This window comes from Embiotoca jacksoni, unplaced genomic scaffold (assembly GCF_022577435.1).
Source record: "Embiotoca jacksoni isolate LCO1_2020_lvr unplaced genomic scaffold, fEmbJac1.0.p SCAF_25, whole genome shotgun sequence".
In the NCBI taxonomy this organism is placed as follows: domain Eukaryota; kingdom Metazoa; phylum Chordata; class Actinopteri; family Embiotocidae; genus Embiotoca; species Embiotoca jacksoni.
The window spans coordinates 7127676-7146567 of record NW_027185376.1 but is presented as its reverse complement, the minus strand read 5'-3'; the positions used below and the strand labels follow the sequence as shown (position 1 = coordinate 7146567).

Here is an 18892-nt window from a genome sequence, read left to right as displayed (position 1 = left end):
CTCATTGGTGCCCAGAAATGTTCTCAAAACAGACTTATTTCACAACGAGGCACTTCTGTTTTTTCCTGTAAAACTTCTTATCCAAACAGAAAGAAAGGAATCTGATCTTTGACATAATTATGTGTCATTAGTTCTGGAGCTGCACGTTCACATCGTTACCGAGTCTTCTGCTCAGGAAACGTTTTAAAACGTTTTGAAGGTTGTATTTGATCAAATTGGACCAAATTAAAATTCAGAATATATTTATGAAAAATTGAAAAACCACAAACAAAGACTTGAACAAAATGTTAACGACGATGAATAACATGTTTAATTTCTTTTCATTTAATTTGTATAATTTTCTTAAAAATGACTTCATTACTCTGAAACAGACTTTTGATCAAATGTCATCATTGGAGCTTTGAAGGAGAAAAATCATCCAACTGTCACAAAACACATTTTAGCTGCTTTGACAGTTTCAAGTTTGCATCACTGCGATTTTAGAAGGCACAAAAATAAAAAAAAAATCTCCGTCTTTACAATAAATTTTTCTTCTTTATAGAAACCCTTCAAGCCGAGAAAGAACGACGAGACGAACTCGTTAACGGTCGGCTGCTTTCATTTAAAGCCGAAGCGCTCGATGAACTTTTAGATTTCGGGAGTCTTCACTTGTTCCGAGGAACTTTTTCTCCGAGAGGAACCTCCATCAGTTTCTGAGGAGGAACAAAAGAAAAAGAACAGAAGGACGTTAAGATCTTAACTTCCTGATGGATCCTCGTACGTCTGCGTGTGTTTCTATGAACATATTTATAGCGGAGATGCACGATAACAGATTTGTTTTGCAGATATCGTCGAACTCGACCAGCTGATTGCGGTTTGCCGACATTTGCACGTTTTGTTTTTCCAACTTTCAGCCGAAAACAATCGAGTCTCATTTTACTGGCATTTATTTTCCTTTTTAAACAAAACTGTCAGATTTATTCTACTTTGTCAAACATCCACGTTTGTTCAGTCACTGCAAAACACACAAAAAACAACAACTCCACATCGCACAAAATCTTTTTTCTTGCGTATTAATTTTGGTGTCTGAAGCCAATATTTCACTTTAAAGCCTTTTAATCTGCTCTTTCGGTTCGGTATTGTTCCGAAACACGCTTTCGGCCTCCCACCTTGAGCAGCCGGGCGTGGAAGACGTTGTCCTCCTCGCCGTCTCCTCTCTGCGTGTCCACCTGGTACCGCTCGCAGGCCCGCGTCAGCTCCTGGGCGTCGTAGAGCAGCGCCGGGTCCAGAGAGTGGACGTTGATCAGACTCACCAGGTACTCCCTGTAGTGCTTCCTGGAGGAAGGAACCAACAAAGACATTCAAACAAATCCAAACCCGAGAGAACCGTCCGCTCGGCGTGTTCGGGGTCGACCCGGGTCCGAACACTCACTCGCAGAGTCCCGCCTGACCCGGCTGCGTCGGGATGCCGCACGGCGAGTCGGCCGGCTCGCCTCCTTCATCCTTCTGCTCCATCACGCCGCAAGAGTCTGCAAGCAACAAAAAACAAACACATTCACAACAATTTAAAGAAATAATAATCCTGACGTTTCATCGGAGAAATAAAATAAAAAAGTGTTTCATGTTTTCTGTTTATTTACTGAATAAAAAACAATCTTTGTTTTACCCGTCTGAGTCCCGAGAGAAGGATCCGTGTTGAAGTCCACGGCGCTCCTCTGAAACACAAACATCAACCTTTGAGTCACAAACAATTTAAACAACGTAAACATGCCAGTTTTTAATTCAGGATATTAAAGTGAAGTGATTTTTTTTTTTTTCACATCTGATCTGCAGTGAATCAGAAATTAAAACACTTTTTGTTAAAAGTCGTAAAGGTAAAAAAAATAGAATAATAAAAAAAAAGTAATTTCCTGTTGATTCATGAAGCAAAAACTTAAAGTTCAAACTCTGGTTTTATTCACATTTAAAGTGTTTTGATTGCATTTAATCTGTCCAGCGATAAACTTTATAATCATCCTTCTTATTATTACCATAATTTCAGTCCTCCTCGACCTGGAAAAAAAACAACAACACCTTCCCAACCCTTTCAAAATAAAAGCGCGTTTTATCTTCGTACCCGCAGCAGCTCCTGCAGCCGCGGCGGCTCCCAGTCTCTCAGGTAGAACAGGCAGTCTCGAGGGTGGTGAGCGTGCAGACCGTTGAACGTGCACTGAGCCGTCCGGCACCCCGTCTGCAACACGGGAAACAACAAAAAACAACAACAACAACAACAACAACAACAAAAACACGTCAGGAGGAGCTGAAGCTTTCTGAAAATGTAAAACCTTCAAGAAAAGGTGTGATGACATCACACCTTGTGGTACGGGTTGTTGCAGCCGCTGCAGAACTGGTAGCGGCACTGGGAGCAGCTGAAGTGCATGCAGCCGCCTTTGGTCAGCGCGTACTGGAACCTGCAGTGGGGACAGGCTGCGGGAGGACACCACATGCTGGTCAACACGAGGTATTACACATTATTATAGTTCTTAAAAAAATAAATGTGGTTTGAAAATGTGAGGAGAAAATCTAAATCTGCTTCCCGCAAAACGAAGCGAGTCAACAGTGACGGCGGAAAAATTCTGTTTATATTCAGATTCAGTTCCTGTTTTATCTTCCCGTTAATTTACTTCAATGAAAGTAGAAATACACTTCAACATTTGACCTGAAGTTCAAGAGCGTTGGCAGAAAAATGTACTTTTAAGTGTTAAAATAAGAGTATTTATTATAAATTGATAAAAGTGTTGAAGTGAACGATTATTTTTTGATTAATTTGTCTGTAAAGCAGAAAATGACATTTTCACACTTTCAGGATCTGAATATATTCGGGAGGAAATCAAATCAGGTTTTAAAGGGTTAAAATAATAATAATAAAAAAAAAAAAATAAAAAAAAAAAAAACAAATAAAAAAATTAAAAAAAAGAAGTTCATTCATGAAAAAAGAGGAGAAGATAAACTTCTGGTTTTATGAGGAAAGCAGAAGGAGGTCTTTAAAAATGGTTGAAAGGAAAGCGAAAAAGTTTTGGTCTCTTAATGAAGTCAGAACATAAACACGAAATGAAAGTTGTGGTTTTCAGTGTGTGTGTGTGTGTGTGTGTGTGTGTGTGTGTGTGTGTGTGTGTGTGTGTGTGTGTGTGTGTGTGTGTGTGTGTGTGTGTGGAGCCTCACTGATGCCGTTGTCCCTCAGGTACCCGGCCAGACCCTGCTTCTGGTACTCGGGGTCGTTGTCTCTCTTCCACTGCTGGAACTGCTCGCAGGTCACGTCCTGGTGTTGAGGCTCCCACTGCAGGCAGAGACACGGTTAATGGACACGCACACACACACACACACACACACACACACACACGCACGCACACACACACACACACACACACACACACACACACCAGGAGGAAGACAAACAGGGGTTACACTCACAGGCTTCTTGCACTGAGCACAGAAACTCTTGCGGCAAGACAAACAGGTGACCTTCAGCTGGTCTTCATCGTTGATAAACCCGGAGACGCACTGAGGGGGGGAGGAGGGGGAGGAGGAGGGGGAGGAGGAGGAGGTTTCGTCATTTACTGTCGGTTATTTTATTTAACAACTCAAAACAATAATTAAAACAGTTGGTCATTAATTTCTGACTATTTGCTGCAGCAGGACAGAGTTCATATTAACTGATTGACATCTCGTGAGTCTGAATGCTTTGATGACATAAAATCAACGCGTCTCCTCCCGTGTTTCCTCACAGAGTGAATAAAACGAACTGAACTCACCGAGGCACCAAAAACAGCTGAAACCTCCGGATGGTGAGAGCTGATTGAAGCAACTTTTTACTTTCTAATTCAATTTAATTGGAATTTAATTGGAACTCACGTGGCAGCACCAGAGGAACTTGGGGTCCTTCATGAGCGCGTGCTCGGTGAGCTTTTTGTGGAAGAGATCGTACACGTCGGGATCCAGGCAGTCGCGCAGCTGCACAACAAAAAAAAGGTACGACTTTTCACGGCGAACAGAGAAAAATATTTCATTTTTATTCTCATTTATTCCACGGTGATTATTTTATTTTGTGTTCACCTGAATGTCCAGCGTGGAGAAGTAGCTGTCCAGCTGTTTGGGGTCGTTGATGTCCGGGTCGCTGCAGACGGGACACACCATGTCTCGGATGTGTTTGTCCCTCACGGTGATGGTAAAGTGCATCCGGAAACACTCGTGGCAGACGGAGCACTGACAGGACGTAAGCGATTGCATCTGGAGGAGGAGGAGGAGGAGGAGGAGGAGGAGGAAAAGGAAGAGGAGGAGGAAGAGGAGGAGGAGGAAAAGGAAGAGGAGGAGGAGGAGGAAGAGGAGGAGGAGGTGGCTTCAGCAGCTGTGCAGTAAAACCGTATCAAACTTTTCTCTGTACACGGACCGAAACGTTAAAGAATATTTAAATAGTTTCTTCTCTCTCTCTGCTGTTTTTCTGTATCTTCTGCATTTTAGCCGCTGTTTCCATGGAAACGAACACAGTTCCCGAGCAAGCGGCGACCGGCAGCGACGTCACCCGTCGGTTTGTGAACGACCGAGTTTGGACTTTGGCCGGCGACCATCTTTGCTAGTTCGGAGCGGTTTGGAGCAGGAAGTGACCATATTTGGACGAGCTGGGAAACCTGACGATGCTACTGCACCACAGGCCTGTCAATCAAAACAGACACGCCCCCTCCAAAAACGCATATTTTCTAATTAATGACGGGATTATTTTCAGACGGACCTCCAGAAAACGAATAAGAAGGAGCGACTTTAACAACATCGAGATAACTGATGGAAAAAATGAATTGACTTAAAATTTTAAGAGAGAAGTCGAACGGGAGTCTATGGAGGCGTTTTTTTGGAGCCGACCTCTAGTGGCACTCGGTGGTATTGCAGCTTGACGCAACTTCGGCATCAGCCTAATTTTTCAGAGCCGGAAGCTACGAAACACTTTTATATCCGGTCTGCACTTCGCATGCATTTTTACTCATGAATTTTCATAACTTTCCCGTCATGTTTGACGCAATATTTATTTGAATAGATATAAAGATTGATCGCTGAACGCACCTTGGTGCGGGGGAAGATGCTCAGACAGCAGGGACACTCGTTGACGAGGATCCGGCGGATGAAGTCCCTGTCGTGCGACTCCTTCACCGCCTGCACCACATCCTCCAGGGAGTATGTGACGCCGGGCTCCTGGAGCATCGACAGCACCAGCTCGCAGCGCCCCCAGCTGGGCAGGTCGTACAACGCCAGCAGGCGCCTGCACATCCTCTGGAGGGGGGCAGAAACAAAACACCACAACCCCCACAAAGATGAGAAATAAAGATTCTGTATTTCAGCCAGGATTCGGTGCTGCTCCGCGACGTCTCACCTGTTTGTCCGGGTGTTTGGGATCGATCGGCGGCTCCGGCTGCTCCGCCCAGATCTGCCGGTGGAAGGGCTCCAGCAGGGGGCGCTGCAGCAGAGACAAAGCCCCCTTCACCTCGCCTCCGCTCTGCCGCAGGGCCTCCTCGCACTGGGCCACGTCCCGGAAGCCCAGAGAGTGAAGCTCCCTCATCTGAACCACGACAACAACAACAACAACAACAACAAAATCACAGGTCAAAGAAACAGGAAACATCGATAACTACGACACATCAACAAAAACAAGGAAAAGAAACATCAGATAATAAAGTTTGAGGAACTTATTTAGGACTTTGCAGTTGAAGATCCTTATTTGCTTCTATGAATAAACAACAGTTTTTGCTCATGAATTACATTTTTTGTGTTTCACATCTAAACTGTGCTGCTGTTTCTTCCTGCCATCAGCTGACTGACCGTTTGTGAATCCCTCGTGTCAAACTGTAAAAATTACACAACACCATAAAGTTACACAACAGTGAAGATGGCAACGGGTTCATCGGGTTAAAGGCCTTTAAAGGACTTTTTAATGCCACGTAAAATGTTATTTCAACACCCGTTTCACCATCAAACCGTAACATGCAATAAAGTGAAAAGTATGACGGAATAAACAACAATTATTTTATTGTTACGTAACATTTCCTGCCGTGTATATTTAAATAATTCATAATGATATGATTCATTTATTTAATGCGACCTGGACGAATGAAGTTGCAGTGATTAGATGATACATTTTCCATTTCAAGAATAATACAATGTAATATTTTTGTATTATTTATGAACTGATAAACAACATTTTTAAGTGAATGTGCTGAACATTTACTGGTTTTAGCTACAAAATCTATGTCATCTATATCTTTAAATTGTGGACAAAACAAATCCATTTCAAAAACTCAATTTAATACTTATGAAAACATTCATTCAATCTTAAAGGTGTATAAAAAAAAGAAAAGAAAGACTTGATGTAAAACAAGTCGACCAGGTGAAACGGACCCACATTAAACTTTCCTTCCTACATTTAACATCTCCTGTTTCAGGCTGAAGTTTGTGCTCGTTCACCGGGACGATAACGTCTGACATCGAAACACAGACTGTCTGTTCTCATTTATCGTTTCAAGGTCAGAAAACTGGAAGAAGTTCTAGATTTCTCCAGTTATTTCTTCTTTAAGCTGTGAAGAGCTGCTCATCGGCGCCCCCTTGTGTGACAGCCTCGCATGAATAAAGGCAGAAAATACTCCTGAGAGGGCTGGGGTTTGGGGAGGAGGGGAGGGTTACCAACCACTTCCTCTTGTGGCAGCAGCGGTGGGAAGGTTATGGCTCGTGGGACACAATCTGGCCCTTTGATAAAAAATTTGTGGTCCTTTTATTTGATGGCCGTCTGATCTGCAGCTATAAAACGTCTCTTGACAGCCGGCAGTTGCATAAAGACACTTTGAAGACTTTTAAATGACATCAAAGACTTATAGAAACCCCGTCAGGAGTTCATGTTTGTGTTTTTATTTTCCTACCTTGACCTGCCGGTCTCTGAGCAGCTGCCTCACCGCTCTGTCCGTGTCTCCTCCGGCCGTCAGCCAGGCCAGCTTGGCCTCCGCTCTGGAGAGCTTCGCGCCTCCGCTGCTCCCCGACCCCTCGCCGCCGCCGCCGCCGCTGCTCTCCGCTGCGGGCTGCTGCGTCCCGGCGTTCCCCGTTTTGTAGTTCAGCTGCACGGAGGCGGCCATCGCGCAGATCTCATCCAGCAGGTGCGGCAGCTCCGACGTCAGCCAGTCGCAGGGGTTGGTGTTGCTGCCGCCGCTGACGCACAGCGCGGCGTACACCTCCTCCGGGCTGACGCCGCGCTTCTCCGCTTCCTGTCCAGAAGAAAACACGACATTTTCATAATCAGTTCATTGTTTAAGCTTTTAAATGCTGAGGATTAATGAGGAATATTGCAAATAAATAAATATAAAACATTAAAAGGGTCCAAAACACAAATATATCCAATTTACAATTCTGTTTATCTGAGAAAAGCATCAACTTCTTCAGACGTAAGAAGCTGGAATCAAACTCATTTTCTTTTAAAACAAATAAAACATCCATTAAATAATCTACACTAAAACAGCAGAAATATATACTATACTTATATACTAATATACTATAATAATCAATACATTGCTTAAATTAAGCATAAACTATTTAATTCTCAGAGCTTCTCTTTGTTTTGTATTATGGAAAAGTAAATTGCTTGTAAATCAAATGAAGATGAAAAATCAACCTAATAATGAATCAATTATTTGAGAATAATCTGCAGGTTTTATTCTTCCTGACTCAGCAGGTTTTTATCTTTGGACAAATTACTTAAAAAAAAAAAAAGGTTAAAAGTGGAGCGACTGCATTGACTCCTCGTCCTACTCGTATCTGCTGGATGAGCGTGAGTCCGTCCTCCCTCATCATCTTCTGCCTCTTCATCTCCAGGTTGACTCGGGGCATCGGCTGCGGCCTGGTCAGCGGCTGGTCAGCGGCGCCGGGCGGCGACGACGAGGACGAGGACGAGGACGAGGTCTGCTGCAGAGACTGAGGCAGCGACACTCCGGCGGAGTCTTTACACGACAGGCCGCACATCTCGCACACCGCCGACGGTTTGGTGTTACCGAAGGTGCAGAACTGGCAGGTCCACTGGGAGGAGGAGGAGGAGGAGGGATGAGACTCATGTGACGAAGACTAAATAAAAACAACACATGTATGAGATGTATTGAAAGATCTTTTTAACGATTACTATTTATTTACTATCAGATTGTTTTTGTTTTTTGGAGCTCGTCTACTACGAGCAGCTGCTTGATTTTTCCGGACAGGAACACCGAGTGTTTTAATTCAGCGGGAATATTCAGTCTGAGACGTCTCCGTCGGCGTTGGAGGCTTTTACGAGACGAACCTTCGCTCCGGCGTCGGACGGCGATCCGGGGCCCGGCGTCACCGGGGCGACGGGCGGGCGGGTGGCCAGACGGGGGCGCTCACACACCTCGCAGAGGATGCTGCTGCCTGCGTTCACCACCGTGCAGCTCTTACACTGCCACTCTGGGGGGAGGAGGAGGAGGAAGGGGGGGGGGGGGCACAAACACAGCAGGTCAGATCTCTCAGGGATGAATTCAGGTTAAAATAAAATAAACAACGAGCTCATCAACGTGGTTAACTCTCCGTCTCACCCGTGTTCGGTGACGTTGGAATCGACGCGGGGTTCTCCTGAGCGCCGGACGCGGGCGTGGCGAGACGAGGACGCTCGCAGGTCGCGCACAGGACGGCTCGCATCTCGTTCACCGTCGTGCAGTGAGCGCATCCCCACGGCGACAGAGACGGACTGGAAAACACGGCAGCAAACAAACACAGCCGGTAAAAAGATGAAAACAGTCGAGACGACTCGGACTACAAATGGAAACCAGGAACGTTTCCAACGATGAAGATGAATCCGGGCGGGGGGGGGGGGGGGAGGGGGGGGGGATGATGACGACTCACCTGGACGTCTTGGTCGGTGTCAAGCTGGTCCTGTTGTGTCCTTTGCGGTCGGGGTGAGAGTGGAAGAGCCGGTCGCAGTTCAAACACAGCCTCTGGACGCAGGTGGAGCACTGAGCCTGGACGGCAGAAATACCGCAGATGCTGCAGGTCTCTGAAAAAACAACAGGGCGACTTTAAAAACAAACAAACAAACAAACAAACAGCGAGTTTGTTTTGTGATGCATTCCTGCTGTAGATGTTTGTATTCACCCTGCTTGGTTTTCTGTATCTTGTCTCTCTTGTGAGTGGCTCTGGACGGGTGGCGGTGGAAGATGTCGTCGCACGCGTCGCAGAAAGCTCGATTGTCACATGACGGGCAAAGAAGAGACGAAGCTCCGCCGCATAAGCTGCACTCAGTGGCTGCGGGAGCGTCTGGACGCGAAGAGGGAGAAGAAACTTACTGAGTGGGTTTCAACTTGGGAGTAAACTCATAAAGGGATGTTCTGTAAATGAAACGGAGTAAACCGGCTCACCTGGGGATGGTTTCGGCGCCGCTTCGATGTCGGGCGCCGGAGCGGCTTCGGCCGAAGGAGGCGGGATCTGAGGTTTGTCCGCCTGCTGCTCCTCTCCAGGCGGGACGACTACAGCGTCGAACACCAGCTCGTTCTGGAAGAAAAGCAGCAGTTCTCGTGTTACATTTACACATCTGTAACATCTGCAGCAGTGAGACGTGTTGCCAGATCGGCGGCAGCTTCCTCCTCTTTAATTCGAGTGCGCTGGACTGTTGTGTATAATTCTCTTATTAAATCACACAAAATGACCCCACGATTCATCACCGGACCATCAGTGAGTTTCACAAGTGTAATTCACCAGAAATCAGCAGTGCTTGCAGCCTCTGCTGCCATCTGGTGGACAAATACTGTAACTGTTTTTATTTTTATTTTTTGTTATTATTATTTTTTTTTTATAGTGTTGTGAGATTTTGCTGCCATGTGAGGAACCGGTTAAATCCTGGTGAAGCTGTTTATGTTGGGATTAAATGAGGATTTAATATATTGAAAAGGAATTAGAGATATTAAAATAACCTTAAGAAGATTTATCAGACATGCATGGAAGTATTTATACGAGCAGAGTCATGTAAACTTTAGCAGAAAAACTCCCCTTTTCCACCAGTTTTCTAGCAGGTAACGTTTTAAAAAGTATCTTCAGCTTCTCTATAATCATCTCGTCCAGGTTTGACCCGCCAGAGAAGTTTTTGTATTTTTTAAAGTGTTGTGAGATTTTGCTGCCATGTGAGGAAGCCGGTTAAATCCTGGTGAAGCTGCGTGATGTGCACGCGAGAGAAATAAGATGTGCCACTTGTTACAGAGATTCAAATATACGAGATAAACGTGCAAATCCCAAAAAAACAAAGTGACTGTTTTTGGTTCAGAGACACAGATTTGAGTTCTCTCAGAGGAAACGTGCGTACGGACCTGCTGGACGATAAACGGGATGATGTCTCTGAAGTGTTCGAGGTTAGGATGTATGCCCTGAAGGAAAAAACACAGAGAAGGGAATCTTTTTTTTTTTTTTTTTTACACAGAAAAACAGCTGCACACAAGATCAGATTCGCTCTGGAAAACAAACCTTCAGGAGCATGTCCACTTCTGTGCGTAAGGTCATGACCTCCAGCGTCACCGCGGCGACCTTTTCGGTGTCCGGTTCGGAGACTTCGTCAGGGAAACTGAGGCCATCTATCTGCTGGTTGGTGTAACCGTACAGGTACAGGACTCTCCGGCCTCCCTGCGGACGAAAAAGCAGGCGTGAAATCTTTCTTCGAAAGCGTTTAAACTTTCAGAACCTTCTGGAAATAAAACAACATCAATCAGGTGAAATATCAAAGAACTTGTTTTTAAAAGGCTAATTTCAGTTTTTTTTCTCACCTTGACGGCGTCCACGGTGGTTCTGAAGACGGGGTTGTTGTGCTTGACGCTCCTCCAGTATCGGGGCCTGGTGGGGCAGGTCAGGTTGCAGCCGTACTTCTCCAGGATGCTCAAGGCCTTGACCAGTCGGGTCAACGTCTCCACAACCTGACGGAGACATAAACACTGATAAGTTAGTAAAGGCATCGAGGTTACGGCATTTAAAAAAAAAAAATGATGGTGAAATGTTTATCGGTTTGTTAACATAAAACCACCTGTTAGATCAGTTGTAATATTCAAGCTGATATTTTCAAGATAAAAGGTGTTTTGTTTTTTTGTACCTCCTGTTTGTTGCGACCCGCCCCGTTCTCCCTCAGTATGGCCTCCGCCGTGAAGTGACGGTACTTCTCCGACAGAGGCAGCGGGATGGCGGCCATCGCCTGGACCTCGACCCTCACGTCCTGGGCCGAACCGGAGGCGGAGAGGAGCGACTTGGCCCTCGTCCGGACCTCGTCCATCTGCACGGCCGAGGCGCTGCCGCTCATGGCTGCCGGAGGAGCAAAGAATCAACAGTAAGGGCTGCAAATAACGATTATTTTAGTCATCAATTGATCTGCTGATCAATTTCTCGACTGATCGATAAATGTTTCTTCTTCATCATAAGACGTATCACTAAACGATGATTGCACTTATTCTATAATAGCTTCATAAAATGAAAAGAAAAAGATGACAGTCATAATTATTGCGACGAAAATTTAAACCAAAATGTATTATTACTTTCTTAATAAATGGAGTCGCTGTTTGGTCTTTAAAATGTCAGAAAGTGGTTAAAAATATCAGCCTGTGCAGCCTGAAGTGTTTTGTTTTGTCCCAACTAGCCAACCGCAACCAAAAGATATTCTGTTTATTATCCCGGAGGACTAAAGAAGCAGAATATTCACATTTAAGAAGCAGAAATCTGAGAATTATTTTATAATCCACCTTTAAAAATAGCCTGCGGTTCATTTTCTTTTAATGGACAAATCACTGCAGCTGTAAAAACATGAATCAATAATTAAAAAAAATATATGTTATTTGCAGCCCCCGTTTTTTGTTTTACAAAATATAAACATTTATGTGGAAAATCACCCAGAAATGAAATAATATTCATTCAATAATCAGTCAAAAGACTTCAGCAGCAAACGAGTCCACGATATAAACACTCAGCAACACAAGGTTATTAAATAATAAGTAAATCTGCATCACTTTTAAACCTGAAACTTCTCTCAGCCTCAATAATTTCACTTTTAATTCTTCATACGACGATATGACGTCATAACACGGAGGGGGAGGAGGAGGAGGAGGGGGGGGGAAACTCCGGGCTAATCGATAAGTTCGGTCTCCCGGTAGTGATCAGCACGAGTATCGGAACCACCGGATATCTCTTCCAGTCGTGTTTCTTTACCGTAAAAAAACAGAATATTTCGGGAGTTACGTCACTTTGTGCGCGTTAACGTCGTAAACACGAAGCTAGCTAACAACAACAATCCGCTCCGGCTGAAACCGAAACTTTAAAAAACGGTTTGTTTGTTTGTTTTTTTGTGTGTTTTTTTTTGGTTGTTTTTTTTAAACATTCCTGCTCCGTCAACTTACCGCCTCCGAGGTTCGGGCTTGTTTGAGCGGGTTGTTCGCGTCCTCCGGACTTCCAGTTAGAAATGAGCGTTTTTAAAAGTGACGGTTCGGGGAGCTCGTGCGTGCCCCCTCGACCCCCCCCGCGCGCGCGCGTGTGACGTAAGCAGCCGATAAACGCGGAACTCCGGTTGGACGGGCTTTTTGACTTCCTGCTCCACTTCCGGTCAGATTTTCAGAGTAAAAGCGGAAGTTGTACGCGCTAAAGTCGATAGTTTCAAAATACTACCAATTTGTAGTTCGTGGAAATGGGAGTAAAGTAACATTTAAAGAACTGGACTTACGTACAATTTAAAGGTAGGCTACTTGTACTTGTACTTATATATTAGGTTAGGTTAGGTCAGGTCAGGTTAGGTCAGGTTAGGTTAGGTTAGGTTAGGTTAGGTTAGGTTAGGTTAGGTCAGGTTAGGTCAGGTTAGGTTAGGTTAGGTCAGGTTAGGTTAGGTTAGGTTAGGTTAGGTCAGGTTAGGTCAGGTTAGGTTAGGTTAGGTATTTACTTTATTAATCCCCGAGGGGAATTTTTTTCGCTCCAGCAGCATACAGAAGCAATAAGATAATAATAGAATAATAGAAAAGCAATAAAAAATAGCAGTAAAATAGCAGTAAAAAAATATATAAAATATAAAATGCACAGTATATACAGTACAGTATATATCTATATATATTATATACAAACAACCAAGAAACACAGTCAACAGTGTTATATATTATATTGTTTCTTATGAATGTTGTACTTTCTACTCAGCTCCATTTATCTGACTTTCATGGCAAGCAAAGCAAATCACATGATTATATTGTTTACATAATTGCATTTTATTAAGTCAAAATTCCATTAAAGATATCTTTAATTTGAGCTGACTAGTCCAAAATTAAATAAAGATATTTTGAATTCACATTTTTGGATATCTTGAATTCATTTACCCCACAGAAACCTACATTACGTAGTCAAAAAGTAATTAAAGACGTATTTAATTGTGATAATTCAAATAATAATGAATTACACGTTGTACATTGCGGATATCTGTCACGTAAATCCAGAAACATCAGCTCTGTGCTGTGTATTGATAAATCACATTGTACTGTTAGATGCTCCCCTTTAAAAAAAAATAAAAAATTACCTGCTGGCTCCTTATTTTATCGGCCAACGGAGGAGGAGCAGGAGGAGGAGGAGGAGGAGGGAGTCAGTGGGAGGTGCAAACCACTGTTCGTTTCACCAAATCGAAAGTAAGCTGAATGAGGAAATCACACCAACCAGACATATTGTCCTCCGCTGCGAGCCGTCTGAAGTCATTTAAAACAAAAGAAGCTCCATTTGAAAACTGAAATTTGAATCATCTTTGAACTTGATAAGTTTGCTTCGTCATGTCAAAGGCAGCAGCCCTGAAGATACGAAGCGTGAGCGCAGTGAAGGTGAGTTTAACGGATCCGGACACGTCGTTCAAACACCTGAAAACACTTCACGTCGCGCTGCGTTTCACATTTTATGCAGAATTTGAATGTTGAACGCGAAAACGTTGAAAAAAAAAACAACAACAACGTGCCGGTTAAAAGCGGAAAATCCCCTTCTGGGAGGAAAACGAAAGTAAATTCAAGACTTTCATAAACGTGACTCGGCAGCTTTTGACCGTGTGGCTTAAAACGTCCCCTTTTGTTTACCTCTCTAAAGGTGGAGAACTTCCGCCAGTCTCTTTATCATGAGGTTTGTTGACAAGTTTATTATCCTAAATAAACAATAATCGCTTCTTTTTTTTTTTCAGCTTCTAATTTTTCTGTTTTGTGATTTCAGGCAGAGAATTTATTCTCCAACCACATCCCTCTGAAGATCATCCAGCTGGACGCTCTGCTCAGGGTTCAGTAGTTTTACTCACAAGCTCTGTGACCTTTGACCTGTAACCTCTGGGTTTCCCCCCTCTCATCCAGTTATTATTTGCTCTTTCAGGATGATGCCCTCAGCCTCTCCGACATGTCCTCCCTCCGGGCTCCTCTGGACATCCCCATCCCGGACCCTCCGTCCGAGGAGGAGGTGACGCACATTTTTTTATAACTTCAAGACACTTTTAATAATTACAAAAATAAAAGGACGTTTCCTTTTCTTGATATTTAGCTTATTTATTACAGCTTTTTTCTAACTCTGCAAAAACTTTTACCTCCCAGGAAATGGAGACCGACAAGAACGATGACGACGAGAAGAAGAAGAAGAAAGGTAGAAATAATTAAAAAAAAAGTTCTTAAAGCCGTCCGTGTAGTTCAAAGAAAAGCTGCAGCCGTTTCCTTTCTTCTCCTTCAGCTCCCAAGTGTGGCTTCATCAAGGGGAACGAGAAGATCACGGTGCTCCTAGAGAGGGTCAAACCGGAGATTGTGGCTCTGAGAGAGACCATCATCCTCGTAAGTGAAGAGTATTGAATGTGAAAACGTCTTCGAAGCGGTTTTAAAAGGAGAATTAAGACTTTGTGTTTTAATTCTTCCATGTAGGCGTCCTGCTGGATTCAGCACCTCATCCCCAAAATAGAAGATGGAAATGACTTCGGAGTCGCCATCCAGGTACACTTCTTTCATTTTAATGTTTCTTTCGTGCTTTATTGGTATTTTTTTTAACGTATTATATAAACACACTTACCTTTTTTTTTTTTTTTTAATTTATTTTTAACCACAGGAGAAAATCCTGGAGAGAATCACTGCAGTAAAAACCAAAGTCGACGGATTTCAGACCAACATCAACAAGTACGTTGGATGGAAATTCTTCTTTTTTTATCACGCCGAATGCTTTTGAGTCAAGTTTTTTGATAATTTTATAAATGGTGCTTTTTGCTTAGCTGTGAGTTTCTTTTTAAATACTCAGGTACTTTTCTGAGCGGGGGGACGCCGTCGCCAAAGCTTCCAAAGAAACTCATGTGGTGAGAAATCGGTTTCTTTATTTTAAGCACAGAAATCTGGTGTCTGGTGTCAAATCCCACAAAAAAATATCATTTTGTTTTTCTGTGACCGAGCTATAAAAAAATAAGAAAATAGTTAGTTGTTGGTCTTTAAGAATGAAACTATGTCAAATACCATCTGCACGGCATTTTAAAGCTGAGATAAAATGATGAGATTATTATCCGTCTCCGCCCTCAGATGGACTACCGCTCACTCGTCCACGAGAAGGACGAGGCCATCTACTCGGAGATCAGAGTGATCGTTCTAGACATCCGCGGCTTCTACGTAAGTCAAGACTCTCGAGTTTTAATTAAAACCTACATTGCAGCACTTTTACGTATAAATGAACGTGTAACACAGAATCACGAAGCTGATTAATCACTGCCTGATAAATCTCTCAGTAATTCGTAGAATACAATTCGCAATATGATTTACCCACCAAAGTAAAAGCATGTTCAAAGTTCCACACTGCAGGTTATTATCATCAGATTAAATGATCCGGTTTCTATCAGGAACATTTCATTATTTTATTCGACCTGTGATTCTTTTTTTTGCAGGCCGAGCTTTACGACATCATCACCAAAAATCTGGAGAAGGTGACCAACCCGAAAGGAGAGGAGAAGCCCTCGATGTACTAAAACTGCAGTGAGGAGGAGGAGGAGGAGGAGGAGGAGGTGGTACCACCTCTGGGACGAACTCTACTGTCCTCAGCTCCATTCATCATCTGGTGAATTCACTATCAAATCAAAGTTAGAAAAGTTTGGTTTTGTTTTTTATTCAATAAACATAAAAAATAATAATAACTGGATGGTGGTTTTTAATCACTGCTGTTGTCTGTGAACACTCAACTTTTTCTTGTTTTTGTGACATTTGCACTCAACTTTAACTTGTGTGACAGCGAATAAATAAAGAAAAAAGCTCGGTTGTTGTTGTTTTTTTTTTCAAATTGTGAGTCTCAGATTTATTCGTAAACAAAAACTTGCCGTGTGAGACACGATGCGCTTCTCATTCATCATCAAACATCTCAATTAGGAATCTTATTACAAAAATATTTTTTCTCCCTAAAAATTCAGAGAGAGATGGAGAAAGAAAAAAAACAACAAAAAAAACCGGTAACTTCCAATAATTACATGATAAACTCAGGAACAAGCAACGCAGGGAAAAGGCCTGAAAGCAGAAGCGTCTCAGCATCCAGTGATTTTAAACTTCTGGTCCTTCTCCACCGGGGATGAGCTGCAGGGGAGAAAATAATGTGACATAAACCATCTAATTAATAAACTGAAACAAAGGATTTTTCAAAATAAGACGGCACAGGAGGAAACTGTAAACCCTGATGAGTAAGTAGCTCGATCATCATCATCGAGATACACTATTTAAGCTTTATTAGCGTCACAGTTTAGCACATAAGATAATTAATAATGCTGATTGTAGTTTCCGCCCTCCCACAACTTGCTTTTTCTTTTAAAAAAAATGTCAGTGAATTAAGGAACAAGCTCCCCGTCGATCTAAAAACCTGCACAGATTTCTGATATCTCGTGAAAAAAGTGGATTTTAAATAACCAGAAGCTAATTTTACATTTAACCTGATTTTCTAACTATGTAATGTTTTAATATCCGTTTATTCCTGTGGGTTGTTGTTGTAGTTTTATTATTTCCTCTCACCTGTCCAGAAAACTGCAGGTAAAATTAGTTAATATCTAAATCTGGCACAAAGATGGATTTTTTTTCCCCCTCTTTTGTGGATTAATGTCTAAATAAATTGAACAAGTGTGAGTTATAATGAAAGTAAACCTCGTCCTTGTTCTTACCATAGTGATGTTGTTGCCGTTGAGGAGGATCTGGTCCAGTTTGGTTATCCTTCTTCCCTCTGGTGTGATTTCACTGGACACAGAAAGGACGAGTCAAATCAATAAATCAGTCGGTTTGTAAAGTGCTACAACAAAATATTAGGATGTAAGATCCCACTGAACTGTGATGTACTTTATCTCTGTAATTTCACTGAAGAAAACATCCCTGGGAACGACAGATATTTGGTGAAAATATCACCAACAACAACAAAAAATAAATCGATGGACCACAATTGTAGAAGAAATTTACACAATGAAAAAACTGACATTGAATGAGATTATAAAAAGCACAACTGGACGAGAAGTGGAGAAATTCAACATTTCAACTGGAGAAAAAGAAAAAAGGAATTGTATATCTCAGGCTGTTTATGAGTTGTCTTATGAGTTTTTGGAAAAAGTTATTTGTTGTGTCGTTCTGCTTTGAAAGAATAAATCAGTTATAAGTGAAATAAACTACTGTACTTCAAGTAAAACTTACAATTCTGTCACATCCTCCAGGACCATGTCTGGAACAGAGTGAAGGACAAAATGTGGGGACGTTGAACCGTTAAACGATGCAGCAGATTCAATAAAATACTTCGTTTTTTTAAAGGATACTGACAAAGTCGTCGAACCCCAGCAGGGTGCCGACGATTTCTTTATCGGTTTTCATGACGATGTGAATTCGAGAGCCGATGCATTTGTCCACGAGCTCTGCAAAAATGACAAATAAAGTGAAATTACACAAGTTGTTATTCACACAAACATGTTTTTTTTTTTTTTTTAATGTCATCATAAGCCTTTTGTTCGACCAACATCCTTAAACCACAAAAAAAACAAATAAAAACTTGAATTTAGAACAATTTTAAAGCAGGAAAGAAAAAAAAAGATTCTCATATTTAAGAATCTAAACTGCACTAAATACTTTTATCATTTTAAAAATGATATAAACAACTCAAAGATAAACAAATGCGTTGTTATCCTGCAGGTTACAACTATAATACATTTATGGACAAATAAATGCAAAGATGTGAATTTTTTACGTCTCAAAGTAAAAATTATAACAAATAATGTGTTTGTAATTATTACTAGTACCGATGAGATAATGGACAAATGTTTCCAATTTTCTTTTAGATTATTACATTTTATTTTTTTGGTTTAAAAATAAGAAAAATTAAATTTTATTTCTGTTGAATTACGAACAAAAGCAGCAAACTAATATAAACTATTATAAACTATTATAAACTATTATAAACTATTATCTACGTTTTTCTGCCTCGTTAATTTTTCTATTTTGATTTTCAGAGCAAGTACAACTTCAAAAGCGACCTTTCCGTCTCCTAAAACAACAAAATAAAAAGGTTTTAGTTTATAAAATATCTCGTTTATTTATATTTTTACACATATTTATATTTTCATCACGTCGCGTGAGCTAGCGTGGTGCTAAAGCTAGCCGGCAAAGCTAACACCCACGTTTTCTGCCTGCTGCTGTTCAAACTTCGACCTGACTTTTAAAAACAACAAATCTTTAAATAACTGGAAAAAAACAACAACAAACAAAAAAAAACAACGTTGGAAGAAGAGTTTCACGAACCGAGTGGAAGCAGCTGTGACGGGTTTGTCGTTGGAGCAGCCGCCATGTTCAAATCAAAAGACTTCCCCTGCAGGCAAATGTAATCGATAGAAGAACGTCCGCAGACGGAGACGGAA

The 18892-nt window shown here is 42.1% G+C and overlaps 3 protein-coding genes across 3 annotated transcripts; 1 reads left to right on the top strand and 2 right to left on the bottom strand.

The window, feature by feature from the left end:
* Nucleotides 1-287: 287 nt before the first annotated feature.
* LOC138204240 (E3 ubiquitin-protein ligase RNF31-like) lies at nucleotides 288-12549 on the bottom strand. Its single transcript, XM_069159361.1, has 24 exons — nucleotides 12408-12549; nucleotides 11117-11322; nucleotides 10797-10943; nucleotides 10501-10656; nucleotides 10347-10403; nucleotides 9405-9537; nucleotides 9142-9303; nucleotides 8893-9043; nucleotides 8586-8737; nucleotides 8315-8457; nucleotides 7795-8058; nucleotides 6915-7253; nucleotides 5378-5563; nucleotides 5071-5277; nucleotides 4072-4245; nucleotides 3871-3969; nucleotides 3430-3519; nucleotides 3181-3295; nucleotides 2333-2445; nucleotides 2096-2209; nucleotides 1646-1694; nucleotides 1412-1508; nucleotides 1149-1314; nucleotides 288-692 (listed from the first exon to the last, which is right to left on the bottom strand). Exons 2-24 carry the CDS (start codon nucleotides 11318-11320, stop codon nucleotides 645-647), a joined length of 3366 nt encoding a protein of 1121 aa, XP_069015462.1. The 5' UTR covers nucleotides 11321-11322; nucleotides 12408-12549; the 3' UTR covers nucleotides 288-644.
* Nucleotides 12550-13649: 1100 nt separating this feature from the next.
* Nucleotides 13650-16278, top strand: psme2 (proteasome activator subunit 2). Its single transcript, XM_069159359.1, has 11 exons — nucleotides 13650-13853; nucleotides 14110-14142; nucleotides 14230-14292; nucleotides 14383-14466; nucleotides 14598-14646; nucleotides 14731-14828; nucleotides 14916-14984; nucleotides 15097-15164; nucleotides 15283-15337; nucleotides 15555-15641; nucleotides 15914-16278. The coding sequence occupies exons 1-11, from the start codon at nucleotides 13806-13808 to the stop codon at nucleotides 15992-15994; spliced, it is 735 nt and encodes a 244-aa protein (XP_069015460.1). The 5' UTR covers nucleotides 13650-13805; the 3' UTR covers nucleotides 15995-16278.
* A 1-nt stretch (nucleotide 16279) lies between these two features.
* lsm5 (LSM5 homolog, U6 small nuclear RNA and mRNA degradation associated) lies at nucleotides 16280-18875 on the bottom strand. Its single transcript, XM_069159360.1, has 5 exons — nucleotides 18777-18875; nucleotides 17801-17896; nucleotides 17682-17709; nucleotides 17165-17237; nucleotides 16280-16589 (listed from the first exon to the last, which is right to left on the bottom strand). The coding sequence occupies exons 1-5, from the start codon at nucleotides 18820-18822 to the stop codon at nucleotides 16557-16559; spliced, it is 276 nt and encodes a 91-aa protein (XP_069015461.1). The 5' UTR covers nucleotides 18823-18875; the 3' UTR covers nucleotides 16280-16556.
* Nucleotides 18876-18892: the final 17 nt, after the last annotated feature.

What these genes read in the sequence shown, in the direction of transcription:
- LOC138204240 (XM_069159361.1), bottom strand. Translation starts at nt 11,320, where the DNA reads ATGAGCGGCAGCGCCTCGGCCGTGCAGATGGACGAGGTCCGGACGAGG. An exon ending in AAGTGGACATGCTCCTGAAG is followed by an intron (nt 10,404 to 10,500) that starts GTTTGTTTTCCA and finishes TTTTTCCTTCAG; the next exon opens with GGCATACATCCTAACCTCGA. An exon ending in AGTTCCTCTGGTGCTGCCAC is followed by an intron (nt 3,520 to 3,870) that starts GTGAGTTCCAAT and finishes TCCCCCCCTCAG; the next exon opens with TGCGTCTCCGGGTTTATCAA.
- psme2 (XM_069159359.1), top strand. Translation starts at nt 13,806, where the DNA reads ATGTCAAAGGCAGCAGCCCTGAAGATACGAAGCGTGAGCGCAGTGAAG. An exon ending in CGAGAAGAAGAAGAAGAAAG is followed by an intron (nt 14,647 to 14,730) that starts GTAGAAATAATT and finishes CTTCTCCTTCAG; the next exon opens with CTCCCAAGTGTGGCTTCATC. An exon ending in ACTTCGGAGTCGCCATCCAG is followed by an intron (nt 14,985 to 15,096) that starts GTACACTTCTTT and finishes TTTTAACCACAG; the next exon opens with GAGAAAATCCTGGAGAGAAT.
- lsm5 (XM_069159360.1), bottom strand. Translation starts at nt 18,822, where the DNA reads ATGGCGGCTGCTCCAACGACAAACCCGTCACAGCTGCTTCCACTCG. An exon ending in GGGGTTCGACGACTTTGTCA is followed by an intron (nt 17,710 to 17,800) that starts GTATCCTTTAAA and finishes ACTCTGTTCCAG; the next exon opens with ACATGGTCCTGGAGGATGTG. An exon ending in ACGGCAACAACATCACTATG is followed by an intron (nt 16,590 to 17,164) that starts GTAAGAACAAGG and finishes TCTCCCCTGCAG; the next exon opens with CTCATCCCCGGTGGAGAAGG.